General features: G+C 46.8%; 1 protein-coding gene across 2 annotated transcripts; it reads left to right on the forward strand.

The window, feature by feature from the left end:
• Positions 1-890: 890 nt before the first annotated feature.
• On the forward strand, positions 891-25,695 carry NR1D2 (nuclear receptor subfamily 1 group D member 2). Of its 2 annotated transcripts, XM_074575029.1 has the most exons (8): positions 891-1,163; positions 4,389-4,649; positions 6,720-6,808; positions 7,763-7,907; positions 9,533-10,149; positions 13,765-13,950; positions 17,887-18,097; positions 22,600-25,695. In XM_074575029.1, exons 1-8 carry the CDS (start codon positions 1,148-1,150, stop codon positions 22,794-22,796), a joined length of 1,722 nt encoding a protein of 573 aa, XP_074431130.1. In that variant the 5' UTR covers positions 891-1,147; the 3' UTR covers positions 22,797-25,695. The 2 variants fall into 2 exon arrangements, with proteins under 2 accessions (XP_074431130.1, XP_074431131.1); XM_074575030.1 differs by lacking the exons at positions 891-1,163; positions 17,887-18,097; positions 22,600-25,695 and adding an exon at positions 16,875-17,064 and having other exon boundaries at positions 4,166-4,649.
• The last annotated feature ends 1,950 nt before the right edge of the window (positions 25,696-27,645 follow it).

Raw genomic sequence — 27,645 nt, forward strand, 5'->3', positions numbered from 1 at the left:
CTCCGCTTGTTAACCTCATTTAACCCCACCGCCTCCTGCTCAGCCTGGAAGTCAAAAATACACGGCGAAGTGCGCCACGTCCATCTCCCTCCGCCTCCCGGGGGCCCGGGAAGGACAGAGCTTCATTTTGGGTTTTGCGTTCACTTAATGGCGACCCCCTCTCTGCCCCTCCCTCCATCCTCCTTAGTGTTGTGGTGGGTTTTTTTTTGGGGGGGGGGGGGGGTCCCTTGTGGGAGGGTGCGGGTGGTCCACCCCCAGCGGGGACTTCCCTGGTTCACCACCCAGGTGCGGTGTGTCCGCGGGGGTGCGTCCCTCCCCCCGGGGGGCGGTGGGGGGGAGCAGGCCGTGCCCGGACCCTTAATTGCATTTTTTTCGGCTGAAGGGGCGTGCACGCCAGGGGGTCTCTCCCGGGTTTTCCTTTCCCCCGCCCCGCACTGAGGCAAACCAGCGGCCGGCAGGGGACGGGAGCGCCGGCCAGCCAACGTGGTGGGGGAGAGGAGAGAGCTAATTAGCCGCGGCAATCAATCAGAGCAGTGGCATTTCCTGCCGGTGCCCGGCGGCGGAGCAGCCCGGCGGCGGATGCTGACGCCGCCGCCCGTCACCCGGACCCGCGGGCCACTGCCAGCCGCGGTGGGCGAGCGAGCGCTGCGGAGGTGGCGAGTGGTGGGGAAGAGGCAGGAGGCGGGGGGGGGGCGACGGACCCTCCGCACGCAACCCCCGTTCACGAGGAGGAGCCGCGCCACCGCGGCGAGCCCGGCCGCCGCCGCAGTGGCCCCGGCACGCGCCGGCCGCACGTGAGCCACCGCTCGCCCGCCGCCCGGGCGGGCGCGGAAAGTGTGTCACTGGGTGAGGGGGGCGGCCGGGGGCGGGGCGGGGCGGGGCGGACCGGCGGGGCGGGGCGGGGCGGGGCGGGCCGGCGGTGCCGCAACTCTGCGCGGCTCCCGATCGCTTTTGTTGTAAAGGGGAGGGCGCCGCGGCGGGCACTGGCAGCAGCCACCGCTCTTGACAGGCGACAGCGCGGCCGCCTCTCCCTCCCGCATGTAGGGGGGGGGATTTCTGCGGCGGAGCTGGGGAAGACAGCGACCGAGCGGAACCGAGCCCAACCGCGCCGGGCCCGGCGCCGCCCCTGCCCCGACGGGAGGCCGCCATGGAAGTCAGCGCCGGTAAGGAGCGGAGCGGCCGCTGCGGGCCGGGGGTGGGGGGGGGGCTCCGCGGGGTGGTCCCGGCGGGCCGGGCGGGTGCGGGGGCGCAGGCAGGGAGCGGCCGGGATCGCCGCGGGGCGGGGGAGCGCGGCGGGCGGCGGCGCTGTCCGTCCCCGTCCCCGCTGGTGGCCGGGAGGGCGGCGGGCTGCCTCACATGGACCCGCCGGCCGAGCCATGTGCGCCCTGTGTTTACGTTCCGCGCGGCGTGCCCGCTCATTGGCCGTGCGGGGCGGTGACGCGCGGATTGCATAATAGTGCCGGGGCGGCGGCGCGGGGCGGCGGGCGGCGCGGACACGTGAGGCGGGCGGGCGGCCGCTGTTTTGGTGACCTACATTCGGGGCGGCGGCGGGGGCGCGCCGGGGACACGTGGGGCCGCGCCGCTGCGGCGCCGCCGGCCCCGCCCCCGCCGTTACCGGCCCCGCCCCCGCCGCGACAGGCCCCGTGGGGAAGCCGGGGAGGGGGGGGAAATGGTGCGGAGCCGGCGGTGGCGGTGGGGAGGGGGGGCCGCACGTGGACCGGCCCGGTGCGCGGGGGCGGCGTTGTGTAACGGGGAGGGGGCGGCCGGGGGCAGGGCCCGGCCGGGCCTCTGCGTCCCCGCGGCGGAGGGAGGGCGGGCGGGGTGACCCCGCTTTGCTTCTTTTGTCACTGGGGGTGGTTGGTGGCGGTGGCGGCCGGGGGAGCCCCTGCTGCGGCAGCATCCCCGGGGCCGGGTGGAACGGTCCCTAACGTCGTTACAACTTCACCGTTCTCTGCGTCAATGAAATACCTGCACGTTACCGTGATCCACACCCCCAACCCCCCCCAACTAAATCCCCGCCAGGCCGGACCCTTGCAGCTCCGCCCCAGCGCGGCTCCGCGGGGCCAGAAGGACGCGTTTGACCCCCCACGCCACCCCCCACCCGGCCCCGAGCAGAGCCCCCCGCATCGGTTCGTGGGCCCCGGGCTCCCTTCTCGGCGCGGTCCCTTTCGGCGGGGCGCGGGTGCGCCCCTGGGCCAGTGGTCTCTGTTTCCAGTTATCGCCCTGTACCGTCTATGAGGTTCAACTTTTAACTGCAGATGAAACAAAAATAGGCTTCGTGAGGAAATGCGACTTCTAAAATCACAAAAATACTAGAAACCTTGACTGTGGCATAGGCAGGCCCACCAGGCTCTCCAGGGTACGGGAGCAGCCCAGCTGTCTGGGTCTCCTTCAGAAGACAAGAGGTGAACCCCCGCCCAGACATGCTCTTTCCATGCCCCCCCGATGACATTGGTGTTACCCTTGAAGGAGAAGAGCATCTCCCTTCACCAGGCAGAGTTTCAAAGACAGTGGGGCAAGGTGGCGGTGTGGGGCAAGGTGGAGTTCCCTGCCGGGGCTGTGTCTGTGTCCTGCTCTGCCCCTCGCAGATAAGGATGGCGCCTGCTGAGGAACTCGGTGCCTCCCTTGGACTGGGTGGACTTGTGAGCTTTGACCTGGCACCTGGCAGAGGCGCATGCAAGCGCCCAGGGGACAGCAGGACCTTTGTCACATAGGTGGTGTCCTACCACAGGCACAGGTGTTTGGCACTGTCTTTTTTTCCTCATGTCCTTGTGGGACCCCTGCGTCCATCGCAATCCTCCTTTCTCCAAAAACCTGATCCTGGACCGTGTGCTGCGTGGAGGATTTCTTTAAAATAAATAAATAAATAAATCCCTGTGGGAATGACGGCAGTGGTGGGGCTTAGGGTCACAGGTGTCCAGGAACGTGAGCGGCAGCCTGTGTGTAGCGCGCATGTCACACGGCCGCTTGGTCTGACTTCTGCTCGGTGGTGGCTCTGCCAGGGGCTTCTCGGTGCTCAGGGTCCCTCAGGGTGCTGGCGGTGGTTTCCTTGGTGGGGGGGGGAAAATAAATAAATTAAATGTTAAAGAGGAAATGGGCCAGTAAAGCTGGCACAGAAATGCTGAGAGGACCGTTATAGCTGATAAAAGTAATGGAGGTTTGTAAGTCAGAATTTCTGCCTGCAAGCAGGGATATTCCCAGGGTTGTATAATACCACCGCCTCTGTCTGTGAGGAGGCGATGGCTGATGTAAGGGGCTGCAGCCCCCGCTTGCCATGCCGACCCGCTCGATGGAGGACTCTACAGACACCCCATGCTTTTTTTTCCTCCAAAGGAAGCCGGCGCGTGGCTGTTTTAAAGTTTTTTTAATTCTTTGGTGTGTGGAGTTCCTTGCTGCAACGTCCTGAGTCGTCTGTGAAGGGACTCTGCAGAGCAATACGGGCATAAAACAGAAGATGCTGAGTGTGATTTGTTTAAGCAGTTGCGTGGCTTCCACTGTTGAAATTTTTGTCAAGTGTTTTTTATACTGACTTTTGAAATGCCGAGTCTTGGAGACAAACTCGAGTGAAGCGAGAACAATGTCTCTTGCTTACGAGCAAGAAAAAGGAGCCTGCAAGAAGCCAGGGCTGCTCCCAGGGCTGCCCGAGGACAAAAAGCTGTTTCATCTGAGGGAGTCTCAAGTGTGTCAGGTTGCAAGATGCGGCAGGGCAGAGGCTGTTTGCAAACTGCAGCCTGGCAGTCGGGAGTTCAGCTGCTGCTAGAAACGCTGCAAAAAAAAAAAAAAAAAAAAAAAGGCATTCGGTTTGGGCTCACCAGGCTGCAGCACTGCTCGTTCCCCTTGCCCCCGTTCCTTCTGCATCACCGGTACCTCCCAGCCCTTTTTTTTTTTTTCTGTGCCTCTGGCACGCAGCCTGCACCAAGTCTTTCACCCTGCCCTATTTCTGTCCCTAACCTGTCTGGTTTGCATTCTGCCTCCGCAGCGCTGCGAGATCTCACCTTTGCTGTGTCTCCAGACCAGCTCCGCTCAGAGGGCGGATGGGGAAACCCTCCCTGGGCTACCCCGTGCCCTCTCCCCATCCCGCCAGCCACCATGACTCGTTCCTTCACCTCTTGGCTCTGCCGTTTCATCCCGACCTGTGTTGAAGGAGGCTGGATGAGATGGGAGAAGGGGACGGGGCAGATTGGGAGGTCAGCTGTTGGGAATGGATGGAGAGAAGGGAGGGAGGGCAAGGCGTGCTCCCAGGAACACGTGATGGCTGGGTCTGGCGGTGCTGGGTCATGGCGTGGCTCACATGGCAGCGGTGCATGTCTGCTTGTTATGTCACTACATCCCGCCTTTTTTTTCTTTTCTTTTTTTTTTTTTTTTCTTTTTTTTCTTTCTTGCCTCAGGGGGTGTGATAGCTTACATCAGCTCTTCAAGCTCGGCATCTAGCCCAGCCTCATGTCACAGCGAGAGCTCAGACAGCGGTTTCCAGTCGTCCTCTTCGCCTGTACCGTCTTCTCCAAACAGTTCCTCCTCGGAAGGCGGCTGCAATGGCCGGAGCAGCGAGGGCTCGGATGGGGCACTCAAGAGCGATCGGCTCGAGGAGACTATTAAAACAAACCAGTCGAGTGTTGCTGGTTTGACAAAAGGCCATAATGGAGTCACAAGTATGTTTGGTGCTGGTTCCTGAAACCACCTTTTTTTTTTTTTTTCCCCATGTATATTACAACCAGGTTTTCCGTGTGCCTTCCTTTGAAGGCACATAGCAAAGCCTCCATTTTTATCTTTTTCCATGGTATGTGTGGTAATACGTACGCTATTGCCATACAAATGCTAATAGATGGATGTCCTGTTGCTGCTAACTTCAAACAGTCCATAAATACAGTCCAGCTTTACTTCAGATTTTTCGCTAGTGAAAACTGATCTTAATAAAAATCAAGCATTTGGTTAGAAAGATGCAATGAAGTAAAGTTAATAGTAATCAGAAACTGCCTTCAGGAGTATTTATGGAGCTGTCTTGAAAATCTAGTTTCTCTGTTTTTTCATGCTCCCTCCCCTGCCCCTTCGCCTTCCATCCCCCCAACATGTCTTTGAGGAACAATAAATTGACGAAACTTTATATTATATTTACATAGCTGTAGCTGGGACCTTTACCTTTTTCATTCCAAGTCTTAATTTGTGGATGTAAAAAACCAAAGTACTCATAAGCTGGAACGAGAGGATAGCCTTTTAAAATGCATTTGACAATCCAGCTCCAGCTATTTGTTTCACGCTTTTTTTTTTGGTAATCAGAGAAGATTGATGATGAAGAACTATATTTAAACAGTTTTGGAAGGGCATGAATCAAACTGAGTGCTGGAATGAGCGTTTCAACAAACACTCAGCTCGAATTTAGTCTTTCAAAGGCTGAATTCTTTTATTGGCAGAATTTATCAAATTTATTAATTTGAGTTGTTGTGAAGCTAGAATAAGTATCTAACAGTTCTACCTTAAAAGTTTTGTGGTTGGTTGTTGGTTTTTTGGGGTTTTTTGTTTTTGTTTTTTTTTTTTTTTTTTTTGAAGTGTCCCTACCCTAAGTTCTTAGTAAGACCCTTCCTCTTAAAAATTCGCTAGCAACTAGATTTTTGATATCAGGTCAGAGGTTCCTGAAGATGAAACCTCTTGTAAACTGTTTAGATGTATAGATAGATAGGTAACATTTTTAGCTCAGTACTAGCTCTATTTAAAAAAACAAAACCAAAAAACCCCCCCCCCCCAAAAAAAAAAGAGAAATTTTGTGGTTTGGTTCTTCTTCAAAACCTTTAGGAAAAAAAAGTTTTAGTTCCTCTTTATAAATGAAACCCAAATGTCAAAATAAATTGCTTTTCTGGTAGAATATGGTTCTTTGGGTGTATTTCCAGCTGTCTGTGTTGCTCATGGTTAAGGTAACTTTGTGGTTACTGAAGTCACTGGTAAAATTCCCATTGGCTTCAGTGAAACCAATGTTAGACCAGCACTTAGGACTTGCAAAAAATCTTTATTGACAAGCTGAAATAAAACAGGTGGGGAAAACCTTAGAAAAACCCCAAACCAAGAGCATATTTACAGGGCTGAGAAGGTATTTTCAAGTTCAAGTGAGCAAGCATGCCAGTCTGGATATGCACTCAAATGAGTAGTCTTTACATGCATAGATGTGGCTGTGTTACCAGTCCTTAATTGTTATCACATGGGTAGACTGTATGGCTTGTTTACAATATATAATAAAATAAAGTGTCCTTTAATATTTCTGTTTTTTAAGAAAATATGTTTATTCTTAGTTAGGGAACCTGTATCCTGTATATGGGCTTTTACGTGTCCTGATGGAAAAACAGATTGAGCCTGAGCTTTGGTGGCGTAGTTAATTTAATGGTCCTTTTAAAAGTGCGTAAATGTAAGCAGACTTTCTGTTTCTACAGTTGAGTACAATGCTACTGTGACTGAAAGTCCAGGGAATACGTGCTTTCTCCCTGTTCTGTTGAGTGCTTCATGTTTGTCCTTTTCTTCCCCTCCCTCCCCCCCCGGCCCGGCCCTTGCACTGGTACTTTCTGAACTGTTCAGGGGTTTTGTACATTCTTGTTGCCTGTTCCTATGCTGCATTTTTTTGTATATTGAACTGACCTGACATATTTTGCTTTTAGCCCGGGTTTTAAAAGCTGGAAACAGATTCCTGCAATTGTCATTGGTTTTCTATATCCTTGACTTTTCTGTTCTGATTCTAGAATTTAATGGCATGGTTCTTCTTTGCAAAGTCTGTGGAGATGTTGCTTCAGGATTTCATTACGGTGTTCACGCCTGTGAGGGCTGCAAGGTGAGCTATGTTTCTGCTTACCAACCTGCTGGTGAAATGTTCTAGTTCTCCCCACAAGGGGAAAGGGGCGATTCTGATGAAAAAACACCTGTATGCTTCTTTGTTAAACTTAAGTCTGAGAAATTTCAGACAGTGTATAAGTTGTAGGAAAAGGCAAACCACTTAGCAATACACAGCATTTTCCAGACTCTGCACTACTTTCTGTTCTCGCCCCTTGTCTGATCCTGCCTGACCTGGAGTGCACGGCAGAGAAGAAGAACTGGAGACGGAGGTGGTGAGGACCATGTCACGCAAGACATGTGAATGTTAATTGCATTAAGAGATAGTGGGTGTGAGTTGTCACCTGGGCCAGGACACAGAACAAAACAGCTTTGGAAAAGCAATTCTTTACCACAGGGAAAGCCAGAACTGGGTGCTTGTGTGTGCACGCATCAGTAGATCTGTATTTTCTGATACTGTAACGCTCCAAACTTTATGTTCTGTGATAGAGTTTATCAACTTAAGGGTTATGTGAGAGAACTACCTTTGAAGGTCATGTAGTGCAACAGGATGGTTTTGTTGCCAAACTATGGAGACTGAAGTCAAGAGATCTGATTTTGACTTCCATCTTTGCACTTGATGTCATAGGAGACTGAGGGGATATCTTGTAAATGGTCAGTACAGTGATAGAAGTAATAGTGGATATATTTTGCTCTTAGGTGCTGACTCTGCAGGGAACAACTTAGCATCTTGTATAATTAGAAATCATAACTAGTTTGTGTTTTACACAGATCACACACGAAGGGGAAGTAAGTGATGAAGAGTAGCATGTTCTTTAAAATCACCTGGGGCTGGTGGCTCTGAAGCAGCTGATGAGACAGTGGGGTTTTCTGTGCTTGCGGAGAGGTGAATCTTGGCAGGAGGATTTGACATGTGCTGTAATAATAGTTGTGGGGGTTGTTTGTTTGTTTACAGGGTTTTTTCAGAAGAAGCATTCAGCAAAACATCCAGTATAAGAAGTGCTTGAAGAATAATAACTGCTCTATAATGAGAATGAATAGGAACAGATGCCAGCAGTGTCGCTTCAAAAAATGCCTGTCTGTTGGGATGTCGAGAGATGGTACGTTCCTCTACCGAGCAGTGATCCCCTGAGAGGGAATCTGCTGCCCACCTCAAAAGCTGATTGCTGAGGGTCTCAATGGCAGAGAAGGCAGCCAGCCCTACAGTCAGGGACAGGTTCCCGGTCTGAGAGCATGTAGGTCAGCTTGCCTTGTTGCTCTGCGACTCTCCTGAACTGGTAATGCAATACCGGCCGCAGTGCTGTCCTCCCGTCTCTGGAGGCTCATGCGGTGGGATGTGCTGCAGTGGTCTGTTAAAGGGGACGGTTGTAACCAGAGTCTTAGTTTTGTTTTAATGACTTAATATTTATAGCTGTATCCTGCCTGAATCTGAACAAGACTTTTCTCTTTTTCTTTTTTCTTTTTTTTTTTTGTTTTGTTTTGTTACTGTTGCTTTTTCAATGAAAAGGAATTCTGCCTGAGCTGATAACCTTAGAGTAATCATTATAGAGCCTAAAGACGTAGGTTTGGGTGCGTGGGATGAGCATATATCTGCTCCTTTTTTTTCTTTTTTCTTGGAGGGAGGGGAAAGGCAAGGAGGAAAGGGTAATGTTGAGCTGTATCTCTGACCACCTTGCTGGCTGTCCACTCCTTGTGACTTTTCTTTAAAGTGCAACGCTGAAAGTGTAGTTCCTGAGTCTGCTACAACTTACACACTGTCACAAACCAGAACTCTTCCTTCTGTTTCACTTTTTAATTTTCTCTGGGTGTCTCTTTCACAAGAGCTAGGAATCTTAGGCTGTTAATAATTTAGTGGGTGGAGTGTTAAAACTTATTCCAAATAATTGTTCTGAGTTCTTGTCGTGCATAGGAGTTATTTCATCCCCTAGGCGCTTGTTTGCGCGTAAGGTTGCACCTGCTTTAATGAAAGAGATTTAGTTACATTAATGATGGACTACTGCATGAACATAATTACATCAGTCGAAACTGGTTATAAGCCCTTGTAAGGCTGTGGTTGGACAGGATGGTAAAGGCAGTTGTAGATTCCCTAGGACAGGGTCAAAAGTGCTGCAGCCACAATGATGCCCATCCCCTTGCCAGCAGAAAATGTCCTTGTCATGGCAAAGTTATCGGGAAAATATACCAAGGTAAGCTTCATTCAGCGTTGATTCTCTTAACTGTTTTGGCAAGTTGTATAATTGGTCCATGAGGAGCTGTCTTGTAGGACTTCTATTCAAATGTGATATGAACTGTGTTTAAATTCAGCTAATTGTCATCTCACAAAGTTATACTGATTTAATTGATCCAATCTTAAAGCCTGGCACTTAATTAACTAGCACAACTGTGTGTATAGTCCATAGCCAGGTTTGTTAGCAAAAGGGGAAAAGGCTTTAGAGATTGTGTGCTTTAGAGCCGCCTTCTCTTTGTATGTAAACAACAGCATACATTTCATATCTCACGCCTGTCCTATGCCCAGGAAGCTCCTTGACTTCAGTGGTAATAGACCTGCTGTAGTATTGGTGAGAGCAGTTAAAGTCTTCCCTTAAAACACAAGATTTTTGGTTGGGTTGTGTATTCTGTGGGTGTGCATGCTAACGCTTCCAGGATTGACCTTTTTTTTTTTTTTTTTTTTTTTTGTTTTCCGCCCCCCTCCTTCCCACCACTTTTTGGTTCTCCACCTCGGTAGCTGTTCGATTTGGCCGCATTCCCAAACGTGAAAAACAGAGGATGCTGATTGAAATGCAGAGTGCCATGAAAACCATGATGAACAGTCAGTTCAGCGGTCACTTACCCAATGAAGCGTTAACAGAACATCAGGATCAAGCACCTCAAGAAGACCTTTTGTCCAAGCCCAAACAAGAGCGGGAAACCATCAAAAGCCCTTCTCCCCCTCCTAGCGTTGACATGGCTAAGGAAGAAGTGATTGGTATGGTCACTAGGGCCCACAAAGACACTTTCATGTACAACCAAGAACAGTCCCAGAACCCAGCAGAGATGATGCAGTCCCAGAGTGGGGAGAGAGTGTCAAAGAACACGGAGCAGTACGTCTTGAGCAGCGAGCACTGTGTTAGTGGGCTGGGTGGCCCTCAGTACCCTGAAGGCGAGCAGCACCTTGGTGGACAGTACAAAGGGAGAAGCGCAATGCATTACCCGAGCGGGCACGCCATGTGTTTCCCAAATAGCCACTGCATGAACTTCAGCAGTGGTTATACTCAGCGACTGTGTGATAGGATCCCAGAAGACGGCTTTTCTCCAAACAAGAATACCGCTTACTCGTGCAGCACTGGAGGAAGAATGCATCTGGTATTTTGATATCAATTGTTTGATTTGACTTAGTGAAAGGCTTAGTGATGGGTGTGATCCCGCTGTGACCCCACTCCTTAATCAGCGGAGCTGCACACAATTGGCACAACTGCTGAAACTTAAAATAGTGGCGTGAGTTTGACAGCGCAAACCGTGATGAAGGAGAATAATGGCTCAAGCTGTGCGGGGGATTTGAAATCATACAAGTGATGGGGTTTCTTGGCTTGGTTTTTAGCAAACTGAAAGTAGGCTAATGTCAAAGAGCATTGGTTGCAAGAAAACTCAGGGGTTTCTTAACTGGCTTGACTTGAAAATAGATACTAGGAGCTTATAAATTTGCTTCTTCACTCAGTTCTCTTGAAGACTTCACTTTAAAATAATCTGCACAATCAGATATGCTGTATTTTTCTTAAAGGTACTCAGAGCAAATTTCTGGGGTGAAACCTCAGGGCTAGGATTTTGAGCCAGTGCACGCCTTGCTAATGGGTTTTAAAATCTCTCTTGTTTTGTTTCTTTTTTTTTTGGTTTGTGTTTTTTTTTTTTAAGGGGGAGTTGTTTTGTTTTGTTTTAATGGGGATAGGCTGATTCTGTTACAGGCAGTGTAAAATAGAGGCTCAATGGGACCCAGAGGCTGTGCATCTTTCTCACCTAGAACATCCTCAGGTCTGAACAGAGGCAGGGGAAGATGCACGGCTAAACTGCTTGAGAGAAGTCCAGGGTCTTTTCCATTGTACTTACACAAGCGAAGCTCTTAACATGCTTCCAGGTACCTTAGATGGTACCTTAGATGACCCCTTTGCTGGAGTGTTTTCTCACTGAATTCTTAACAAGGATGCTTCCTGTTTTCTAGCATATGGGTTTTCAGTTGGTTTGGGTTTTTTTTTCTTTCCTTTTTTTTTTTCCCCTTTCCATAACAGGTCCCTCTCGTTTGCCTTGCACCTGCTGTTTTTCTGCCATTCAGGCAACCAGTTCTGTAAGCCCCTTAAAATAGATTGTCCTTCTCTTTATCACTGGAACCGCCTGGGATGAGAGAACATAACATCCTCGTTCTCATCCTGCGCTCCCCTTGAGAAGCGTGAGCCCCTGACCTTTCTCAAGTGCCCGAGCTGCCGGTGTTTTTCTTCCTCCTAGTTCGTAAAGATTCTTCACAGGTTCTTGAAGGCCCCTGAGAGTCTCCATGCAGCGAAGGATGTTTGTTTTGATGCTGGACTTCCTTTTTTTCTAAAATTTTTTTTTCTTTGTTTGTTTTTTGTCATCTTTGGCTACGGTGTAAGTGGACCATACCATCCCTAGCAGGCTCTGACCTTAATTGCAGACTCCGGGCACTACACTGTGGCAAATAATAATCATTCCCAACCTTTCTTCCTTGCAGGGAAAGTATGTGGAGTCACTGCCACGGCATTCTTGGCGCTCCTGAGGAGCAGAGGTTAAACCTGTCAGTACAGGCAGGCAGGGAGTGGTGCTGCCTGCAGAGGCCCGGCCAGTCGGTGTGACCTCTGCGTGGCAGCTGCAGGGAGGTTTAACGCAGCTGACGATGAGGAAACAAAACCGAATCCAACAGGGCACTGCAGCCTTCCGCCAGCATCCCTGGCATGAATGAGGGTTTTTGCCGGAGAGCTCAATGAGAGTGGATCCGACCGAAATGAGTCAGTAGCAGTAAGGGAGTGTAGTTAGACTCTGAACCAGTACGGAGACAGATGTTCAGGGGTCTGTTTTTTTTACTCAATACTCCCACAACTAGCAAAGCAGAACAGGTCGTTCCTGAAGAGGTTCCTCTAAGAGTGACTGTGCAAGCTGACATCTGCTTCCATAGGAAGCCCGTCAGAGTTCAGGGAGCGTCTGGATGACGCTCTTAGTCATATGGTTTAGTTTTTAGGTAGTCTTGTGAGGAGCAGGGAGTTGGACTCGATGATCCTCATGGGCCACTTCCAACTTGAGATACTCTGTGACGCTTGGGCAGAGGTCTCTCAAAAGAGCTTAGACGTATTACACGGATGGGGGGAAAGTGGCAGTTTCCCCTTGGGACCAAGTGCCTGGGGGTTAGGGTAAACCGTCGTAGGAGGAGAAGTTAAGGGGCTTTTTGTGTCCAAATCAGAGCGGGGTGCTGAACCAGAGGTTCCTTGTCCTCAGAGTACTGAATTTTCAATAATACCCACATCAACTGTTGCAACATCATGGACAGAGCAGTGGTTAGTGTGTGCTGTGCTTCTGGTTGTGTGCCTAGGGCTTTCATTTTGACAAAATATTCTGTGATTTTCAGTTTATGGAAAAGGTCCTCCTCCACCCGACAAGCAGTCATTTGGGTTTGGGCGTTTCCTCAGGCACACAAATGATGTTGTGATTCACAACTGAACCAAGAAATCTGCAATTCCGTTCCTTGTCTTTTGGGGAGAAAGAAAAGGGATGAGTTTTCTGCATATTGACTGCCCAGTTAGTAACTGATATTTGGAGGAAAAAAAAAAACCAACCAGAAATGTATGTCTAACTATTTCCATTGTGTTTTCCCTAGCTGTTGCCAAACATGCACACATGTGTATACCTGTTGAATATATCCCTGTAATGGAACTTGGGACCTTCCACACAAAAAATTGCTAGGCGATTATCAGATTCCAGATGCCCTGCAAAAGCAGCGTAGCTCTAAGGAATTACTGATGTATTTGACTGTTTTCTCTTTGGTTTGCTAACATTATGGAGGATTATATACACTGTGTAGTATACTTGTGAGACATACTTAAAGGAATTGACGTTCTTGATGATGACAGGTGAACTGAATATTAAAAGGTTTAAACTTCATTAAAAGATGTAAATTTTAGAAAGCAGAACTGTAAGTATCTCAGAGCGTCTGATTGGGTTTTACAGAGGGGATTTATTGGCAGTCAGCCTTGACTGATACGTCTGATCTCATTGTAACAGATTCAGACTTTCCTACAAACAAATCACTGTATGTTTGTATAAAAGAAGGAGCATTTTGTCATTTTGTGACTGAGCAAAATTGGAATACCAGTTCCTTGGTCCGCCTTCAGTGATACAAATAAAAGCAAGCATGTAGGAGAGGAAGGTTGTCCTGGTAATGAGGGTGTAAACCTGTGACTCAGGAAACCAAGGATCGGTTCCTTGCTCTGGTGTTGACACCTTTGTCACCTTGACTGAATCACTTGAGGTGTCTGCAAAACAGAGATACATGAGAATGATTGTAGTAGAGATTATGAGATTACAATCAATTGATTGTGAAATCATGATTAAGTGTGAGATTACAGGGATAATACAAGTAAGAGAAATCCACATGTCAGGCATGAGTGACATCAGGGAAGAATAGCATAACCTGGGTTCTCTCAAGTCTCTGGCTGCAAACAATGTTGGCGTTTCCAGGTCAGCAAATTTAGAAACAGAGTGCTAATGGACTGCCATGGGGTTTTTATTGTTTGTTTGTTTTAAAGGGAGGGGGAGAAATCCAGTTGCTTTGGGACTTGACTGAGGAATACTGATGTTTTTTTCTCGATTAGTTGTTATTGCAAAGTTTTTCTTGAAGAATGAACCTGCTTCTTTCAAGTATTTGTCAGTATTTGGAATTATATCTTTAAGAGTTGTTTTCTGCCTGTGTTTTGTAAACACCAGGTCTGCCCAATGAGTAAGACTCCCCATGTGGACCCAAACAAGTCTGGCCATGAAGTCTGGGAAGAGTTTTCCCTGAGTTTTACCCCTGCAGTGAAGGAAGTGGTGGAGTTTGCCAAGCGCATCCCAGGTTTCCGAGATCTCTCCCAACATGACCAGGTTAATCTTCTGAAGGCTGGGACCTTTGAGGTGAGACCACTGTGTGTATATTGCGGACCTGACAACCTATGCATCAGTCTGACTCCCTTAGGACCAAAACCAAATAGAACTGGGTTATATCAGGCAAAACTAGCTTGTTTGTGGATGCTAGCTCTGAGCTTTCCTTAAGCTGGTGGTGTCCATGGCGTCCAGTGCTTCTGTTTGGTCAAATCGTGGTGAGCTGTCCCTCTTCCAAGTAGCTCTAAAGTGCTCATCCTTTTTACCCTTTCCTCTTCTCTGGGCATTAATAAAAGACTGAGGAGGAGATTCTTGGTTTTGTATAGCAGCGGTTACTTCGATAGCTACGTTTGCTTAGCCTGGAGAGAAGCAGACTGCATCTGGAAGGGTGGAGAGTTTAGAAAGCTATCCACTGACTTCCTGGTTTTGTAGAGGAATGTGTTTATTGCTCTGTATATCTTTCCTTCTGACACTGTGCTCCCTGCCAAAGTCAGAGCATCCACGCTGACCAGTCACCACTAGCCTTTGGAGGCACCTGGGGTTTGCTGAAGCCTCATCTCCAACGCAGTAACACTGATAACTAGCTGTACTGCTGTGGCTCTGTAGATACTGTGTGCCAGCTGCAGCCTGACTTACTCTAGACTAATCCCACCAGGTTCTTGTGGTTAATCTCACCTACTTGCGAGCGTGACATGTGTGTGAATTAGTGCTGTTAAATTGGGAAGTATACCAGAGGGCTTGGTGCTGTTTTATAATTAGTGGCCGTCACCAGGGGACCTTTACTTAAGGTTTTAGTTGCTCTTCCAGATTCTTGTGTCTGTTGGAGACCATGCACGTTTTACAAGTGTTCAAATACAAAGTTTAAACAGAGAGGGCCAGAGGAGCTGAATTCCCAAGTATTCAACGTTACTGTCCTTTTCTTGGGGGGGACAGGGTTGGTGATGCTTTTGGTCTTGTTTACTTGCTTTATTCTTTCAAAGAGGGGTGCTGGATTTTGTATTTACCTCAACTGAAGACATGTCTCAAGTAATGTGTTGGGTTTTTCATCTGCGTTTATACAGCCTGGTTCTAAAATGTGCAATTGTTGGGTTGGAAGGTACAAGTTACACTGGAAGACTTGGTGCCTGGAGCGTGTCAGTTTCTTTGTTTCTTCCAGTTTGCTGTCATGTATTTTTTTGCTGTTACACTTATTCTTGATCTTTTAATATTCATCTACAACTCCTGGAGCTAAGGGCTGTGTTTTCACTTCTTCAGCTACAGTCTCTTATGTTGCTGTTCACATTACACAAAAATGTTGGTTCCTTCCTCTGCAAAGTGGTATACTGTCCAGTGCCCTCAAGGAGGGCAGAAAATCAGGCTTGAACTGTTCCTATAACATAAAGCCAAACCTTCATGTCTTGCAAGTAAAATATTTTGTTGTGGCCTTTCTTCACCTCAGGCTTTTCTCAAGCCTCATTCCTGTGCCTTTTTTGCCGGTTACAAGCACTGCTGATAAGAAGGTTTCTATATCCAGGGGAATTAATAACAATGCATGGCTGCATGCTTATCCCTATTCACTTATTTATAAGAAATATTAGTGATTTCTGTTAGAGAGCTGGTACCTGCAGTTAAAGGCCTACGTGGCATCTTAACAACAGGGAAAAAAAAAAAAACCCGACGTAAATAATGCTGCAGGGCAGTGGGGAAAAAACCAAAACCAATCAGGATTAATGAAACCACTGCAACTGAGGCAAAAGGCAGTGCTTGAAAGCCTGGTGCATATGAAGTCATTTCTGTCTTCTGGGTAACTAAACTAGGATGTCCCAACTTCTACATGTTAATAGAAGAACCTGAGTAAAAGTACTGCCTCTGAGCCTGTTTTGGCTCCCCTGGGTACCAGTGTGTGGCTGTTTTGGCACTGTGCTTACCAGCAGCTCATGTTCAAGAAGTGCTTGTTTGTCTGGGGCTAAGATGCATGGAGACAATGTTGGTGCAGAAGCAACATAGCTATGTGTCTTCGCACACATGTAAACCAAAAAGCCCTCTTAGAACTGGCAGTGCTGGGGATCTCAGTATATTGTGGTGGCATTTGTATGGCTTTGTATGGGAGCCAGCTCGGAAACAGCAGTGAGCCTAAAATAAGGAACTCAACTGGATTTGAGCTGGTCCTCCCCCACCCCACCAAGCCCCCACTCCAAATGTAGTTGGTGGTAGAGCTAAGAAGCCCCTTGGATCCACTCGGGTAGTGACTCAGTTCCTCCACAGACTCAAAAACTTGGTAATTTGGCTGCAGGTGGTGGGGAAGTGAGCAAGAACTTGCCTGTGTGGAGGTTTTAGTGTGCTTATGTTGCTATGGACAGGTGATAGGGTTGATGAGGTGTATCCTCAGCATGCAGAAATAGGAGACTGTCTTGAAGTGAAACAGGATTAATCAGTGATGTGCTATACCATAGTCTAAACTGTTCTTCCTTGGAATAGAATGGTGACATTGAAATCTATGGGCGAGATCTTCACCTTAGTATAAATCAACACAGCTTCACGGGCTTCAGTTTTGAATACCGGCATTAGTAGTGGTTGCTCACTACTTAAAGTTCATGTTTCTAAAGCCCAGTTCTGTAAGGGGAATATCATTTTGAACTGGAGAGTTGTCGAGTATCTGGTGGGTCCCTGCTAATGCACAAGTTCAGCTTTGTCTGTCTACCCTTTGTCTCCTTTTGTTGTATTCTGAGGGCTTCTGCGCCTAGGTTTCTGCACTCTGTAGTTAATGTCATCAAAGGACAGATAGCTTAGGTGACAAAGGTGAATAATACATAGCGCCCATGTGTCCATCAAGATTGCTGCATGTCGTTTGGCTGTTTAAATTTAGGAGCAGGTCATGTAATGTGCATGAATGGTGTTTGAATTCTCAAACATTTTCTTTTTTTTTTTTTTTTTTTTTTTTTTCCCCCCTGACCCCTCCTTTTTTACGCTTGTCAAAGGCACTAGTCTTTGCTGGAAACCTGGTTCTCCTCTTATCTGTAGTAAACATTTAAATTAATGCAGTTATGTAGGGTAAGTGAGAAGAGACAACTGTCACACCAAGAGATTACAGCAAGTCTGAAGTTTTAACCAGTGCCAGTTGGTTCATTTTCTCCAAATAAGAAGGCTGTTGTGTGCAACTTAAACCTTGAAAATGTAAATAAGGTTGTTGAACATGAGCAAATGAAACTTTACGAGCCATTCCAGAGGGAAACATTTCACAATACGCCTGAGAAACCACAAGAGAAATTTCGGCCCAGAGGGGTAAGTTCAGCACATGTCAACTGCTCCAGCCCAGGTGCTTATACCAAAAGGGTATTCCCAGCTGCAGCTACAGACCAGGTGCCATTTCAAGCCCTGCTTCCCCAGCCTTTTGAAGGCCCTACATGTGGCACCTTTCTACCAGAGCTCATTAACATTCCTGTGGGAGCAGGGATGGGGGCATGGTACTTTCCCAAAGAATGCCTAGTGGGCCAGATCGTCAGGTGGTGTGAATCGGCAGTGTTGCAATGGAGCTGCTCCACTTTACGCCAGGCGAGAATCTGGTTCAATACCTTTGTTTTTCTCCTCATAAGTGTGGCCAAGAAAACATTTCTTTTTGATGCTCTGTATGCCTTTGGCTGTTCAGTGGCTTAAGCAAGTTGTCCTACTGGCGTATTTGTGAATGGCATTGTCTTCGTGGCTCAGGCTGTCTGAGGCTTAAATTTTAATTTTCCTTCCTTTCATGAGCTATAGCCCCTCCCCTGCATCCAGTCGCTAATTTTTTCACTTGTTTGTTTCTCTGGGACTACTGGGCCAGAGCTTGCACTGTTTTTTACAGCGCAGTAGCATGCTGACAGTTTGGTATAGAATGCTTGTACAGTGGCTAATGAGACAGTTTGAATGATGTTAAAAGGTTTAATTGTTTCTTTGGCTTTTCTAGAAACCCACCTGTATTTATCTGGTTTTGTTGTTCTCTCTTTCTTTCACCAGGTTTTAATGGTACGGTTTGCATCTTTGTTTGACGCAAAGGAGCGTACTGTCACCTTCCTGAGTGGAAAGAAGTACAGCGTGGATGACTTGCATTCAATGGGAGCTGGTGATCTGCTCAACTCAATGTTTGAATTTAGTGAGAAACTAAATGCCCTGCAACTTAGTGATGAGGAAATGAGTTTGTTTACAGCGGTTGTCCTGGTATCTGCTGGTAAGGAGAGAAAGTTAACTTACACCTTTGCCAAATTTTGAATATGGCTCTCTATTAAAAGACTTCTGTAAAATGTATACCCTATTATTTCACGTCTAAGTGCAATTTAGTGGATTTTAAGCTACTAGCAACCTGTAATTTACTTTTTTACATATCTGCTCTTTCTAATATTGCCTTTTGGAAAAATGTGGCAATGGGCTTGTATTTTCCTGCTACTTTTTCTATAGAATGCAAAAATACATGTCATAGCTGCACGGTGGCTGTTTAGAAGCTATTTGTCTGACTCATCTGAGTTTCACAGGACAGCATCAGGGAAATTACTCCTGACTTGCACAGCCTAAGTCTTGGGATAAGGTGGTATTTTTACTTCCGAGTATCATCATTGAAGTCTATTGCGTATCTTAAGTCTAAATCCAAGTTTGATCTCTGCCTATGTCAGCAGGAAAGCCCTATTCATCTGCATCGTGACTTCTTACTGCTAAAGGTCTGCCAATCCACTAACATCTTCACCAGCCTCATATCTTGTTTCAGTCCCTGGATATACAGAACGCCCTGGCCCAGATTCAAAGAAGGATTAAGCACCTACTTCTGTAGTATTATCTAAAGCCTCAAATTAGGCACATTAGCTCTGCATATAATGCCTGGAATACAAGATGCAGAATAGCTGCTTGCTGGGTAAGGAGCTCTCTAGGGGTACCTTGCAGGAATGCTAGTAGTGCCCACTTCTACAACAAGCCAGCATTTGGGGGCCACTCACCTCTTGAGCAAGTGCACCTCTTCCACTCATTCCAGGAGTGATTTAGACCCACATCTCTCGGATCAGAGAGGGGCACCCCAGGCATGGTGATGGAGGCACGTGAAGCCTCTGTAGACATGGTAGGACAGTTCAGTCTAATAGCTTTATGCATGGCTTAAGCGAAGTACAATAGCACAGGATGGGGCCTCTGCAGTTTGTAAGTGGTGGTAATGAGCAGAGGGTGGTACAGAATCCGGAAGCTTCAAAAGCCAGAAGGAATGGCAGCATGAAGGAAGTGTGTCACTGTACTCTGTCAGTGAAAATGTTCAAGTAGCAGAGAGAAACCTGGGCTTTTGTTGCTTTTCCAAACTCTGCTTTACATATTTTTATCTTTCAAAAACTTGAATTGATGAGAACTGGAGACAACCTTTAAAATAAGGACTGAGAGCCAGGCCTCTTGCCTCCTTGTGCAATGTCATAACTAGGCTACAGCCACTCTTCTTGCTTGCTCAGTTGCTGAGCCCTTATTGCAGTCTCTGTGCCACCTGTTTTGTGTGTAAGAGGCCATAGCTCTTCTGTAAAATGTGCTTCTAGCACAGAGCCTCCCTCAGCCTTTTAAGCACTGCTCCATGCTGTTGCCAGCTCCCAGCAGGTCTTAGCTTAGGGATGGTATGTAACATGTACAGCACATCACGTCAGAGCCGTGCAACAGGACAAAAAGAGGAGCTGTTTGGTATTCAGGCTGCTTGCAGCTGCTGGGGACTCTTCAGATCATAGCTTTGGATATTGTCGCTCCCTATCTTAGCTGCCTTGTGATCTGATCTGCTGTCTGATCACAGCCTTCCTGGACATCTTCACAAAATGTTTCTAGGGTTTTATAAAGCAAAACTTCACTGGTCTTTTAACTTTTGGGCCCAAACTTGCATTTGTACCATGTTCCAGACGCAATAGTAACCTTGACGGCCACTGTGAGTCCAGCAATTTTCATATCAACTTGACTCTGTAGCTTGCAACTCAGTTGAAATGCTGCAGTCATTACTTGCCCAAGCCAGTGAGTAAGTGAGCAGGCTTCACGCTTGAGCAACTACCGAAGAAGAACAGACGTGTCCTCAGCGGAGCTCCTGGGGAAGATGCTTGCAGTGCAGGGGCTTGCCAGCAGGAAGAGGTGCCTGTAGAACTGAAGGATTGCGGGTATCTGTTGCTTAAACAGGTGTTGAAGGACAGATCCCCTGCACCCCATCCCTCAAGGAGGAGTGTGACCCAGGGAGTTATTTCCCATGAGGTGGAGGCAGAGCTGAATTAGATAAGGGGGAAGAGTTGAGGAACAGCATGAGAGAGAATGACATGGAGATGCGGGCAAAGGCAAAAGGTGGCGTAACTGGTAGAAGAACTGAAGGTGGAAGAATAAGGCTGTTAAGACTACTTCATCTCAGAATGAAAGTCACTCAAGAGAAGATTGAAAGAAAGATAGTAGAGAGTAGTCAAGATTCACATCAGTTCCCAAAGCAGACAGGAGAGTGTGACTGTCAAATCCTGATTAGGTGATCCAGAATACAAAATACCATGCTGCACTAGTTAAAAATCTTTTTAAAAGAATTCCGTTTGTTTAAAATCTTAAAAAAAAAAAAAAAAACAGTGGAAAAAAAAGAAATGTTCATAAGTCTCTAAATAGTGCTCGTGGGGAGAAGACTTGTCAGAAGCATCTCCACATAACAGTGGCTGAACAGTCACTCTTACAGGGATGTTTAGAACATGCAGCAAGAAGCAGCAGGGATAGTAGCAAGGAATAAGCGTAACTGTGTACATCCTCTTGTTTTGGTGTCATATGGCAAAGAAACAAAAAGCAGGGCCATACAGGGAGGATGTGGAAGTGTTTCTGGTGGTGCTGAGGAATTACCTTGGTAGCATTCCAAAACTGAAAGAACGCTTCACGTCTGGCTTCAGTTAGCTGTGTTCAGATGTGTTGAAGATGGAGGGGAGATAGCAAGACGGATCATGGGCACTGAAGAAGGAAGAAGCAAGGTGGAAGCAAAGCTGAAAGAATGTGGTTTGTGCAGGTCTAGAGACCAAATAGCCTCTTAACTGAGGGTGATGCCTTGTGGTAGAAGAATATAAAATACACGCCCTCTATTATTCTCTCTTACTGAGATGGTACTAACAAAAACTTCTGCTGGCCACTGGGAGCAACTGGAAGTAGACGGAGAGGGAGAAGAAAGACTTGGACTAATTGAAGAGAGGAGGCTCCAGTAACTCCCCCGAGGCAGCCAGGAAAGAATGGCCTGCATTCTTCTGCCTTCAGAGGCAAGGCAGTACTGCTGTCATTCTACAGAGCTCTTGAGAAACCTTATCTGGCGTATTCCGTGCAAATGTCATCATCCCTGCTCAGGATAGAGCAAACCTAAAGGTTTTGCGAAGCAGGGGGTGAGTGGAATAAGATAGCTTAACAAATAAAGGCAGGGAGGCATGTCTTCGCATGTGCTCTCTCGGAGTGCGGCTATCCAACCTAATGAACAGTCTTCACGGAAGAGTGGGATATGTGCTAATAAACATCGTTTGATATTAATCAAAATTCCCAATTGTTAGAGTAGAAGGTTCTGGAGCAATCTTTCTAAGGGAACAAAACACATTAACTGCTTCAAGATGGATCCCTAAGTGGATTGTACAATAGTTTTTCCCACAGCGGTAGGGACCTGCACTGAATAGTCCAGGAGGGCTTCTAGGGTCCGACTGGATCGACACTGACAGCATAAGGAAGGGATTCCCACTCTGACTGTACGATCTGACTCAGTGCTACTCCGGAAAGCTGTTGTCATTCTGTGTCCCAGTTCTGCAAAGTGCTTAAGTACATGTACACATCAAAGCGCATTTCTGCTCGTGTCCGTCACCCGTGTATGTACGGGCCCTGCTGAATTTATGTTGCGTTTAAGAGAGGCTACAGGTTGGGGGAAAAAACAGCTACTGTGCGTGGTTATTAGGTGAGATGTTTTGCTTAAAAATCCATGCTTTTCAGCTGCTTGCTTAGGTTCGACCTAAGGACAACGGGCACATTCTTAGATACAGCTCTCTTGAAAGAGATGTTTTGGGTGTGGGGCGAGTGCAGTATGTGAAAGCATAATATTTTTTCTTGATGTTGAAATTCTTCTTTTCTTCCTCAGCTGGGAATTTTCGGGTGCGTCATGTTTCATTTTGTAAGTGCTTCAGAACGCACTCAGAAACGGTGCCCCAGTCATGTCAAGGCTTGTACTCCCTTTGCCCCTGGGGATCCCATTGTGCAGAAGAGTGTGGCTTGTCCTGAGTGGGATTCCCTCCTCAAACATGAGCCTCCAGTTTCAGCGTAGGGTTCTATGTCCAGCCTTGAAAAACGTTTGAAATGTTTACTTCCATGTGCCCTGTCTCTCTCCTTGCGTTGAAAGTTGTGATTCAGCAAAATATTTAAGCGTGTGTTTCAATCGGCCCTTTTCTGGTAACGTGGGTAAGTGATTACAGAAAAGGTGATGGAATGCTGCCCATTCAGCACGAGCTTCATACTGTTGTACAAAGTTGATGCTAAATGGTATTTCAGAGACTTTTTTTGTTTGAAACTTCTGGCGTAAGTGTTTATTTTTTCTTGTGTTTGATAATTTAGTAAGTGATTCTTGCAGTGGCTTTATTTTGCAAACTACATGTGTTCAGTCTCTCTTTCCCCCCCTCCTCCCCCCATCCTGTTTTTTTGTTTTTTGTTTTTTTTTCTTTCTCTCTCTTCCCCTCCCCACCCCCTTCTCTTTAGATCGCTCTGGAATAGAAAATGTCAATTCTGTGGAGGCACTTCAGGAAACGCTAATCCGTGCATTAAGGACCTTAATCATGAAAAACCACCCAAATGAAGCCTCTATTTTCACAAAACTTCTTTTGAAATTACCTGACTTGCGTTCCTTAAACAACATGCACTCTGAAGAACTCTTGGCCTTTAAAGTTCACCCATAGGCCTTTAGGTCTCGTTTGTACTTGGACTTGCCTCGTGTTAAAACTGTTTTGTGCTAAAATATGTATTTATACAGTTGTACCACTTGTCGGAGAGAGTTCACGGACTGTGAACAATTGATAGCTGTCCCATAACCATGCAATAACGCTTCAGCAGGTGCTTTCAGCTAAGGGCGGCGCAGCATTTGGAGTCCCCCAAGATGTCCAGACCCAGCTGTGCCCCACTTCTGCAGAAGAGGTCGCAATGAGCCCGAGTAAATAGGGACTGTTCTTTCACTTAGAGAAAAAGAACCACCACTGCCCTCTCATGTAAACTGAATGCAAAATAGCTGTGTTATGTGCATATGGAGCATGGAATGGGGTGGGAACAATCCTGCGCTAATAGGAAGAGCTGATTTAATTGGTCTTTCACTTATCTAATAGATGTACGTCTGTGTCTCTTGATAACTCACTCATGGTTTCACTGTTGTTGTTCCATTAAACCCGATGGAATGATTTCAGCCCTCGTCAACTCTTCACGGAGCGTGTGTTCATGCCATGTGTATATAATATAAATAGTTAAGTAATGGGTGTTTATCGCTATATAAAGTACAGAGTTGTGTGTATATATGTGTATGTATATAAATAGTTCTATACATAAAGTATACATATAATTTCTTCACAATATTTTAAACTGTGAAGGAATTTAAACTTACAACAGAAGGTGATCTATGGAAAGAACCAAATAGATGCACTTTGCATATTGCTGAGCTAATTATCTGAGCATTTCTAATTTTTAGAAAACATCAAATTTGCATTAATATGCTGTGTTTGTTAATTTAAAAAAAAAAAAAAACACAACAGAGTGGCACCAAAGGGGCAGAGTCAGGTTCAACTTGTGGAAGGGGTTCGTAGAGAATCTCAAGTGGAGAGGGTTGGTTGTGGCACTGATGAGATTGATTGTCCGTTGCCACTGAGGTTCTTGCGTTCTGCTAAAGGTTAAAGAAGCACCAGATGCTCTTCAAAAACTTCAGCACAGCCAGAAAGAAACGATCAGATGAGTAACAGCATCTATCAGAGGAAAAAAAAAAGGGGGGGGTGGGGGAATGTATCCATGGTTGCGTTTGGGTGTATGTGTGTTCTGTGACCATTTATTTCTTGCAATACATCATTTTGCTGCCGCATTGCTAAATGCGTATTGAACACAGAAATGTGAGATTCCCCATGTTTTTTCACAATTTGGGCTTTGCAGTTCCCATGCCTGTTCTTCTGGAGCTCTCCATTGGTGTGTGTGCATGTGCGTGTGTGTGTGTATGTGCAAAGAAGGTGCGCTGGATGGTCTGGATTTTTTTCTTAAAAAAAAAAAACAAAAACAAAAAACCACCATAAAAAACTAAGAAACAAATGGGACTTTTTTTTTTCATTGTTTATGCCAGTAGCAAATTACAAAGCAGATCCTCAAGGCTTAAAATTCTGCCGCTTTTCCTTCTAGGAAAAGTGGTTCTCTGTGGGTTTTCTCCATTTGTAGCAGGACCTGGCACCAGAAAAGAGAGATTAAAAAAAGTCAAAGCACTTGTGTTAATTAGTTATGTTTATATTTTGCTAATGTGGGAAGAAGATGCTCCATTACCCTTGTGTTTAGTCAGCTTCCCTCAGAGGTAGCCCTCCGGGGCTCTAGCGTTTGGTAACACTACGCTGCGGAGGGAGAGACCTCTCTGTTTTTGTTACTGCGTTTAGATGCATGCGGTGGTTGAGGTGGGGAGGCAGGAAGCCGCCGGACTGCAGAGCCTCCTCCTCTCTGTGCAGGAGCATCTCCGGGGCAGCAGCGGGTCCGTGGGAGCCCTCGTCCCTGCTGCGGAGCGGGAGCAGAGGCAGACCTCTGCCTGCCTCTGAGCAGAGGAGGGGAGATTTGGGCTGGGCATTTCCCTTGGGAAAGCGGTAAAGAGTGCTGATCAGGGAGTAAAAGCTGGGGAAAATTTGGCTTTAGCCTTGTCTAAAGAGCAGAAGAGCCCACCCATTCCCCTCCTCTGCAGCTGCTACAGGGAGAGCCATCCTCTTGCCTGAAACTGCTTTAACCACTGGATAATGGCCCTTTAATACGTACAGGTTTGCTATCCAAATGTGGTATCGGGGCATATTGTCCTCATTTCTGTTAACAGTCTTCATCCTACCAGTATTACTTGTTTGAGAGCTTCACCGAATTACGCATTGAACCATTCAGACTTTAGAAAGGACACAGTCACATGTTTTGTATTATTTAGGAGCTGAAATGACTTCTTTGTAGACCCCATTTCACATGTGGAAAGTACAGTTAACCCTTGGTTGTTTTGGGAGGGAAGAAGGCTTCTTACAAAGATTGCCACCCTACAACTGTGTTTTGTTGTGTTTTGTTTGGTTTTTTTTTTTTCCTTCTTAAAACTGTATTATTAAGCCTTTAGGAATGTATAACCAGGACTGAGTAATTACTGCTTATTAAATTTTTAGTTAGATTGACTGTGTATACCTATAGATAGATATTCTAACTTGTGCAATTTCATTTGAAATAATCTTCCTGTACATAACGGAAAAACTTGTATAACAGAAAAAAAAAAGCCCCAAACGGATTGACTGAACAAAAAAGTTGATTAAAGTGCAGTTCAAAAGTGACCCACGTATTAAAAACCCTAGCTGGACTCTTAGAAGAAAATCTAAACTCATCGTGTTAGCTGTGTATTGTGAGCTCTTCTTTTACTGTGTCACTGGTTATACACTTGTTAAACGCTGAGATAATAGACTTCATGCCAGGCATTTGAGTACTGTAGATTGGGTCATTGCTGAAAGATTAATGTACTGTATGACTTAAATGAAATTTTTATTCTTGATTTTATTCTTGATTTTGTTCTTGTTTTAAAAGATTAAATATGGGCATTATGTCAGCAAGCTACACCGTGTTTCTGTGTTCTTTGTATTTTTCTGTACGAAATCTGGAAGGGAGGACAACACGCCGAGATGAACAAAGCAGCAGTAATGGATGAGAACATCAGCTGCTGTAAGGCCGTGGCAGCTACAGGGTGGCTGGGAGCCCGTATCTGGGTCCACCCGTGATACTGGTCTGCCTTGCCAGATGGTTGGATGGGGTTTTCTGGTGCACTTCGCTTAGTGCAGTTAACAAACTTTTTGGGTAGCTTCATTAAAATAGATAGTAATTTTAAACACCTTCACTATGTCTCAAGAAGATAACCTTGCAACTGAAAAAACGTAGATGGTTTCATTTTTTGTGAAGAGTCTTTAAGCTGGGTTATAAGAAAGGTAGATGGAAAATAGCACACAAAGGGCAAAGATAAGTCTGTTTTTTTCCAACTTGATTTCCTAGTTTGAAGTGTTTACTGTTCTAGCAGATAAGCTTCTCCAGGAAATGTTGTATCTATTACTGTTTAAAAAACCCCCAAGCCCCAAAATTAAAACAGAAACAAAACTATGACTGCCAGCACTGGAAAAAAATAACAGCACAAAAACTCTTTCTTTTTTCTTGGCATGTATTCTCTGGTGCCATGTTTGCATATGGCTTCCCTTGTTGCCGCCAAGTCTGCGCCCCTGCAAGCGGGACTGCGAGCCACAGTGGTCCCAGGGCCTGGGAGGTCCTTGGGAAGAGCTCTTCCCTGCTTTTGCTGGGATGCTCCAGATGGGGCATGAGTAATATTTCCCTGTTTTGCTGTGAGAGCCTTACCACAGCAAACGGGGAGACGGGGCAGGGGAAGCTTCCTGGTAAAAACACGATTCCTTTCCCCCTCTCCCACCCCCCCTCGTTTGTCAAGATGCTCTGGGGATGGGACACGAAGCGTTGGTGCTTGTCGGTGGGAAACTTGCTGGACTTGGGAGTTGACGGTGCCGATGCAAGCGCAAACATGCCCGCAGCAAGCCTGTCCCTGTCTCTGTCCTCCCTCCACGAGGAAATAGCGAATGTTGCAAGGAAAACGAAGGTATGAGTGTCACTGCGTGAAAGTACAAGCTGAGGAGGGTGCGGGCAGCCATCTGCCTCCCGCCCAGGCTCGAGACCCACGGGTGTGCGTGGGGTGGGAGGCAGTCGGCATTCGCCCCTGAACCGCAGAGTGCTTTGACTGCAGAAACACTTTGTACAAGGAAATAATTGGCACTTCCTTTTCTTTGATGAGTACAGTGAGCAGTTGCCAGAGCCTCCATCAGCGAATACCTTTTTTTTTTTTTTTCTTTAAAAAGTTTTTTTTTTTTCAAGGTTGAAATTTGGAATCGGGAAGGAGAAATATCCAGGTGTGGGGAGAGGCCGGAGACACCCACCCCCGAGAGCCGACTGAACTGCCACGGGCAGGTTGGAAAAACCCATCGCGGAGGCTGTGCTCACTGGGCAGGAAAGTTGGTCAAGGACACGGCCGCGTCGCCAGCGAGAGAGTGCGGAGCTGAGCAGGCGCGCATGGAGGCTGCAAGGCTGCAGATTCCCGGTTATCGGGAACAAACAGGTCCATCCATGTCAGCAAAGCCCCCGAGTTGTACAAACACTGCACCAGGCCCCTTCACAGAGCAGTTTGTATCTGCTGCAAATGCACGCCTTAGCACTTCTGTTTGAAGGCAGAGCTTGCAATGGCAGAGGGCTGAACTCTGCCATCTCCTGTAGCCATAGAAGCAAACAGCCTGAATCCCCAAGGCAGGATGGATGGGTTATCCATCCCCTGCATTGCTCTCCAGAGGAGTCTTTGGCTGGAGGAGGACCTTCAGGGGGTTACTTGGAAAGCTACGTGCTTCAAACTGGGGGAAATGTCTTCTCAAAGGGCTCTTCTCTCTGCTTCAGTCCTTGTACCTCAGCTTGAGAAGATTGTGGTTCAAATTGTTTCATGGAACAGCATTGGGTGCTACTTACATG

This window comes from Larus michahellis, chromosome 2 (genome assembly GCF_964199755.1).
Source record: "Larus michahellis chromosome 2, bLarMic1.1, whole genome shotgun sequence".
Taxonomy (NCBI): Eukaryota; Metazoa; Chordata; class Aves; order Charadriiformes; family Laridae; genus Larus; species Larus michahellis.

Bases quoted from the DNA above. Each gene is read 5' to 3' on its own strand.
- NR1D2 (XM_074575029.1), top strand. The intron at 6,809-7,762 runs GTGAGCTATGTT...GTTTGTTTACAG, and splicing joins ACGCCTGTGAGGGCTGCAAG to GGTTTTTTCAGAAGAAGCAT. The intron at 18,098-22,599 runs GTAAGGAGAGAA...CCTTCTCTTTAG, and splicing joins GGTTGTCCTGGTATCTGCTG to ATCGCTCTGGAATAGAAAAT.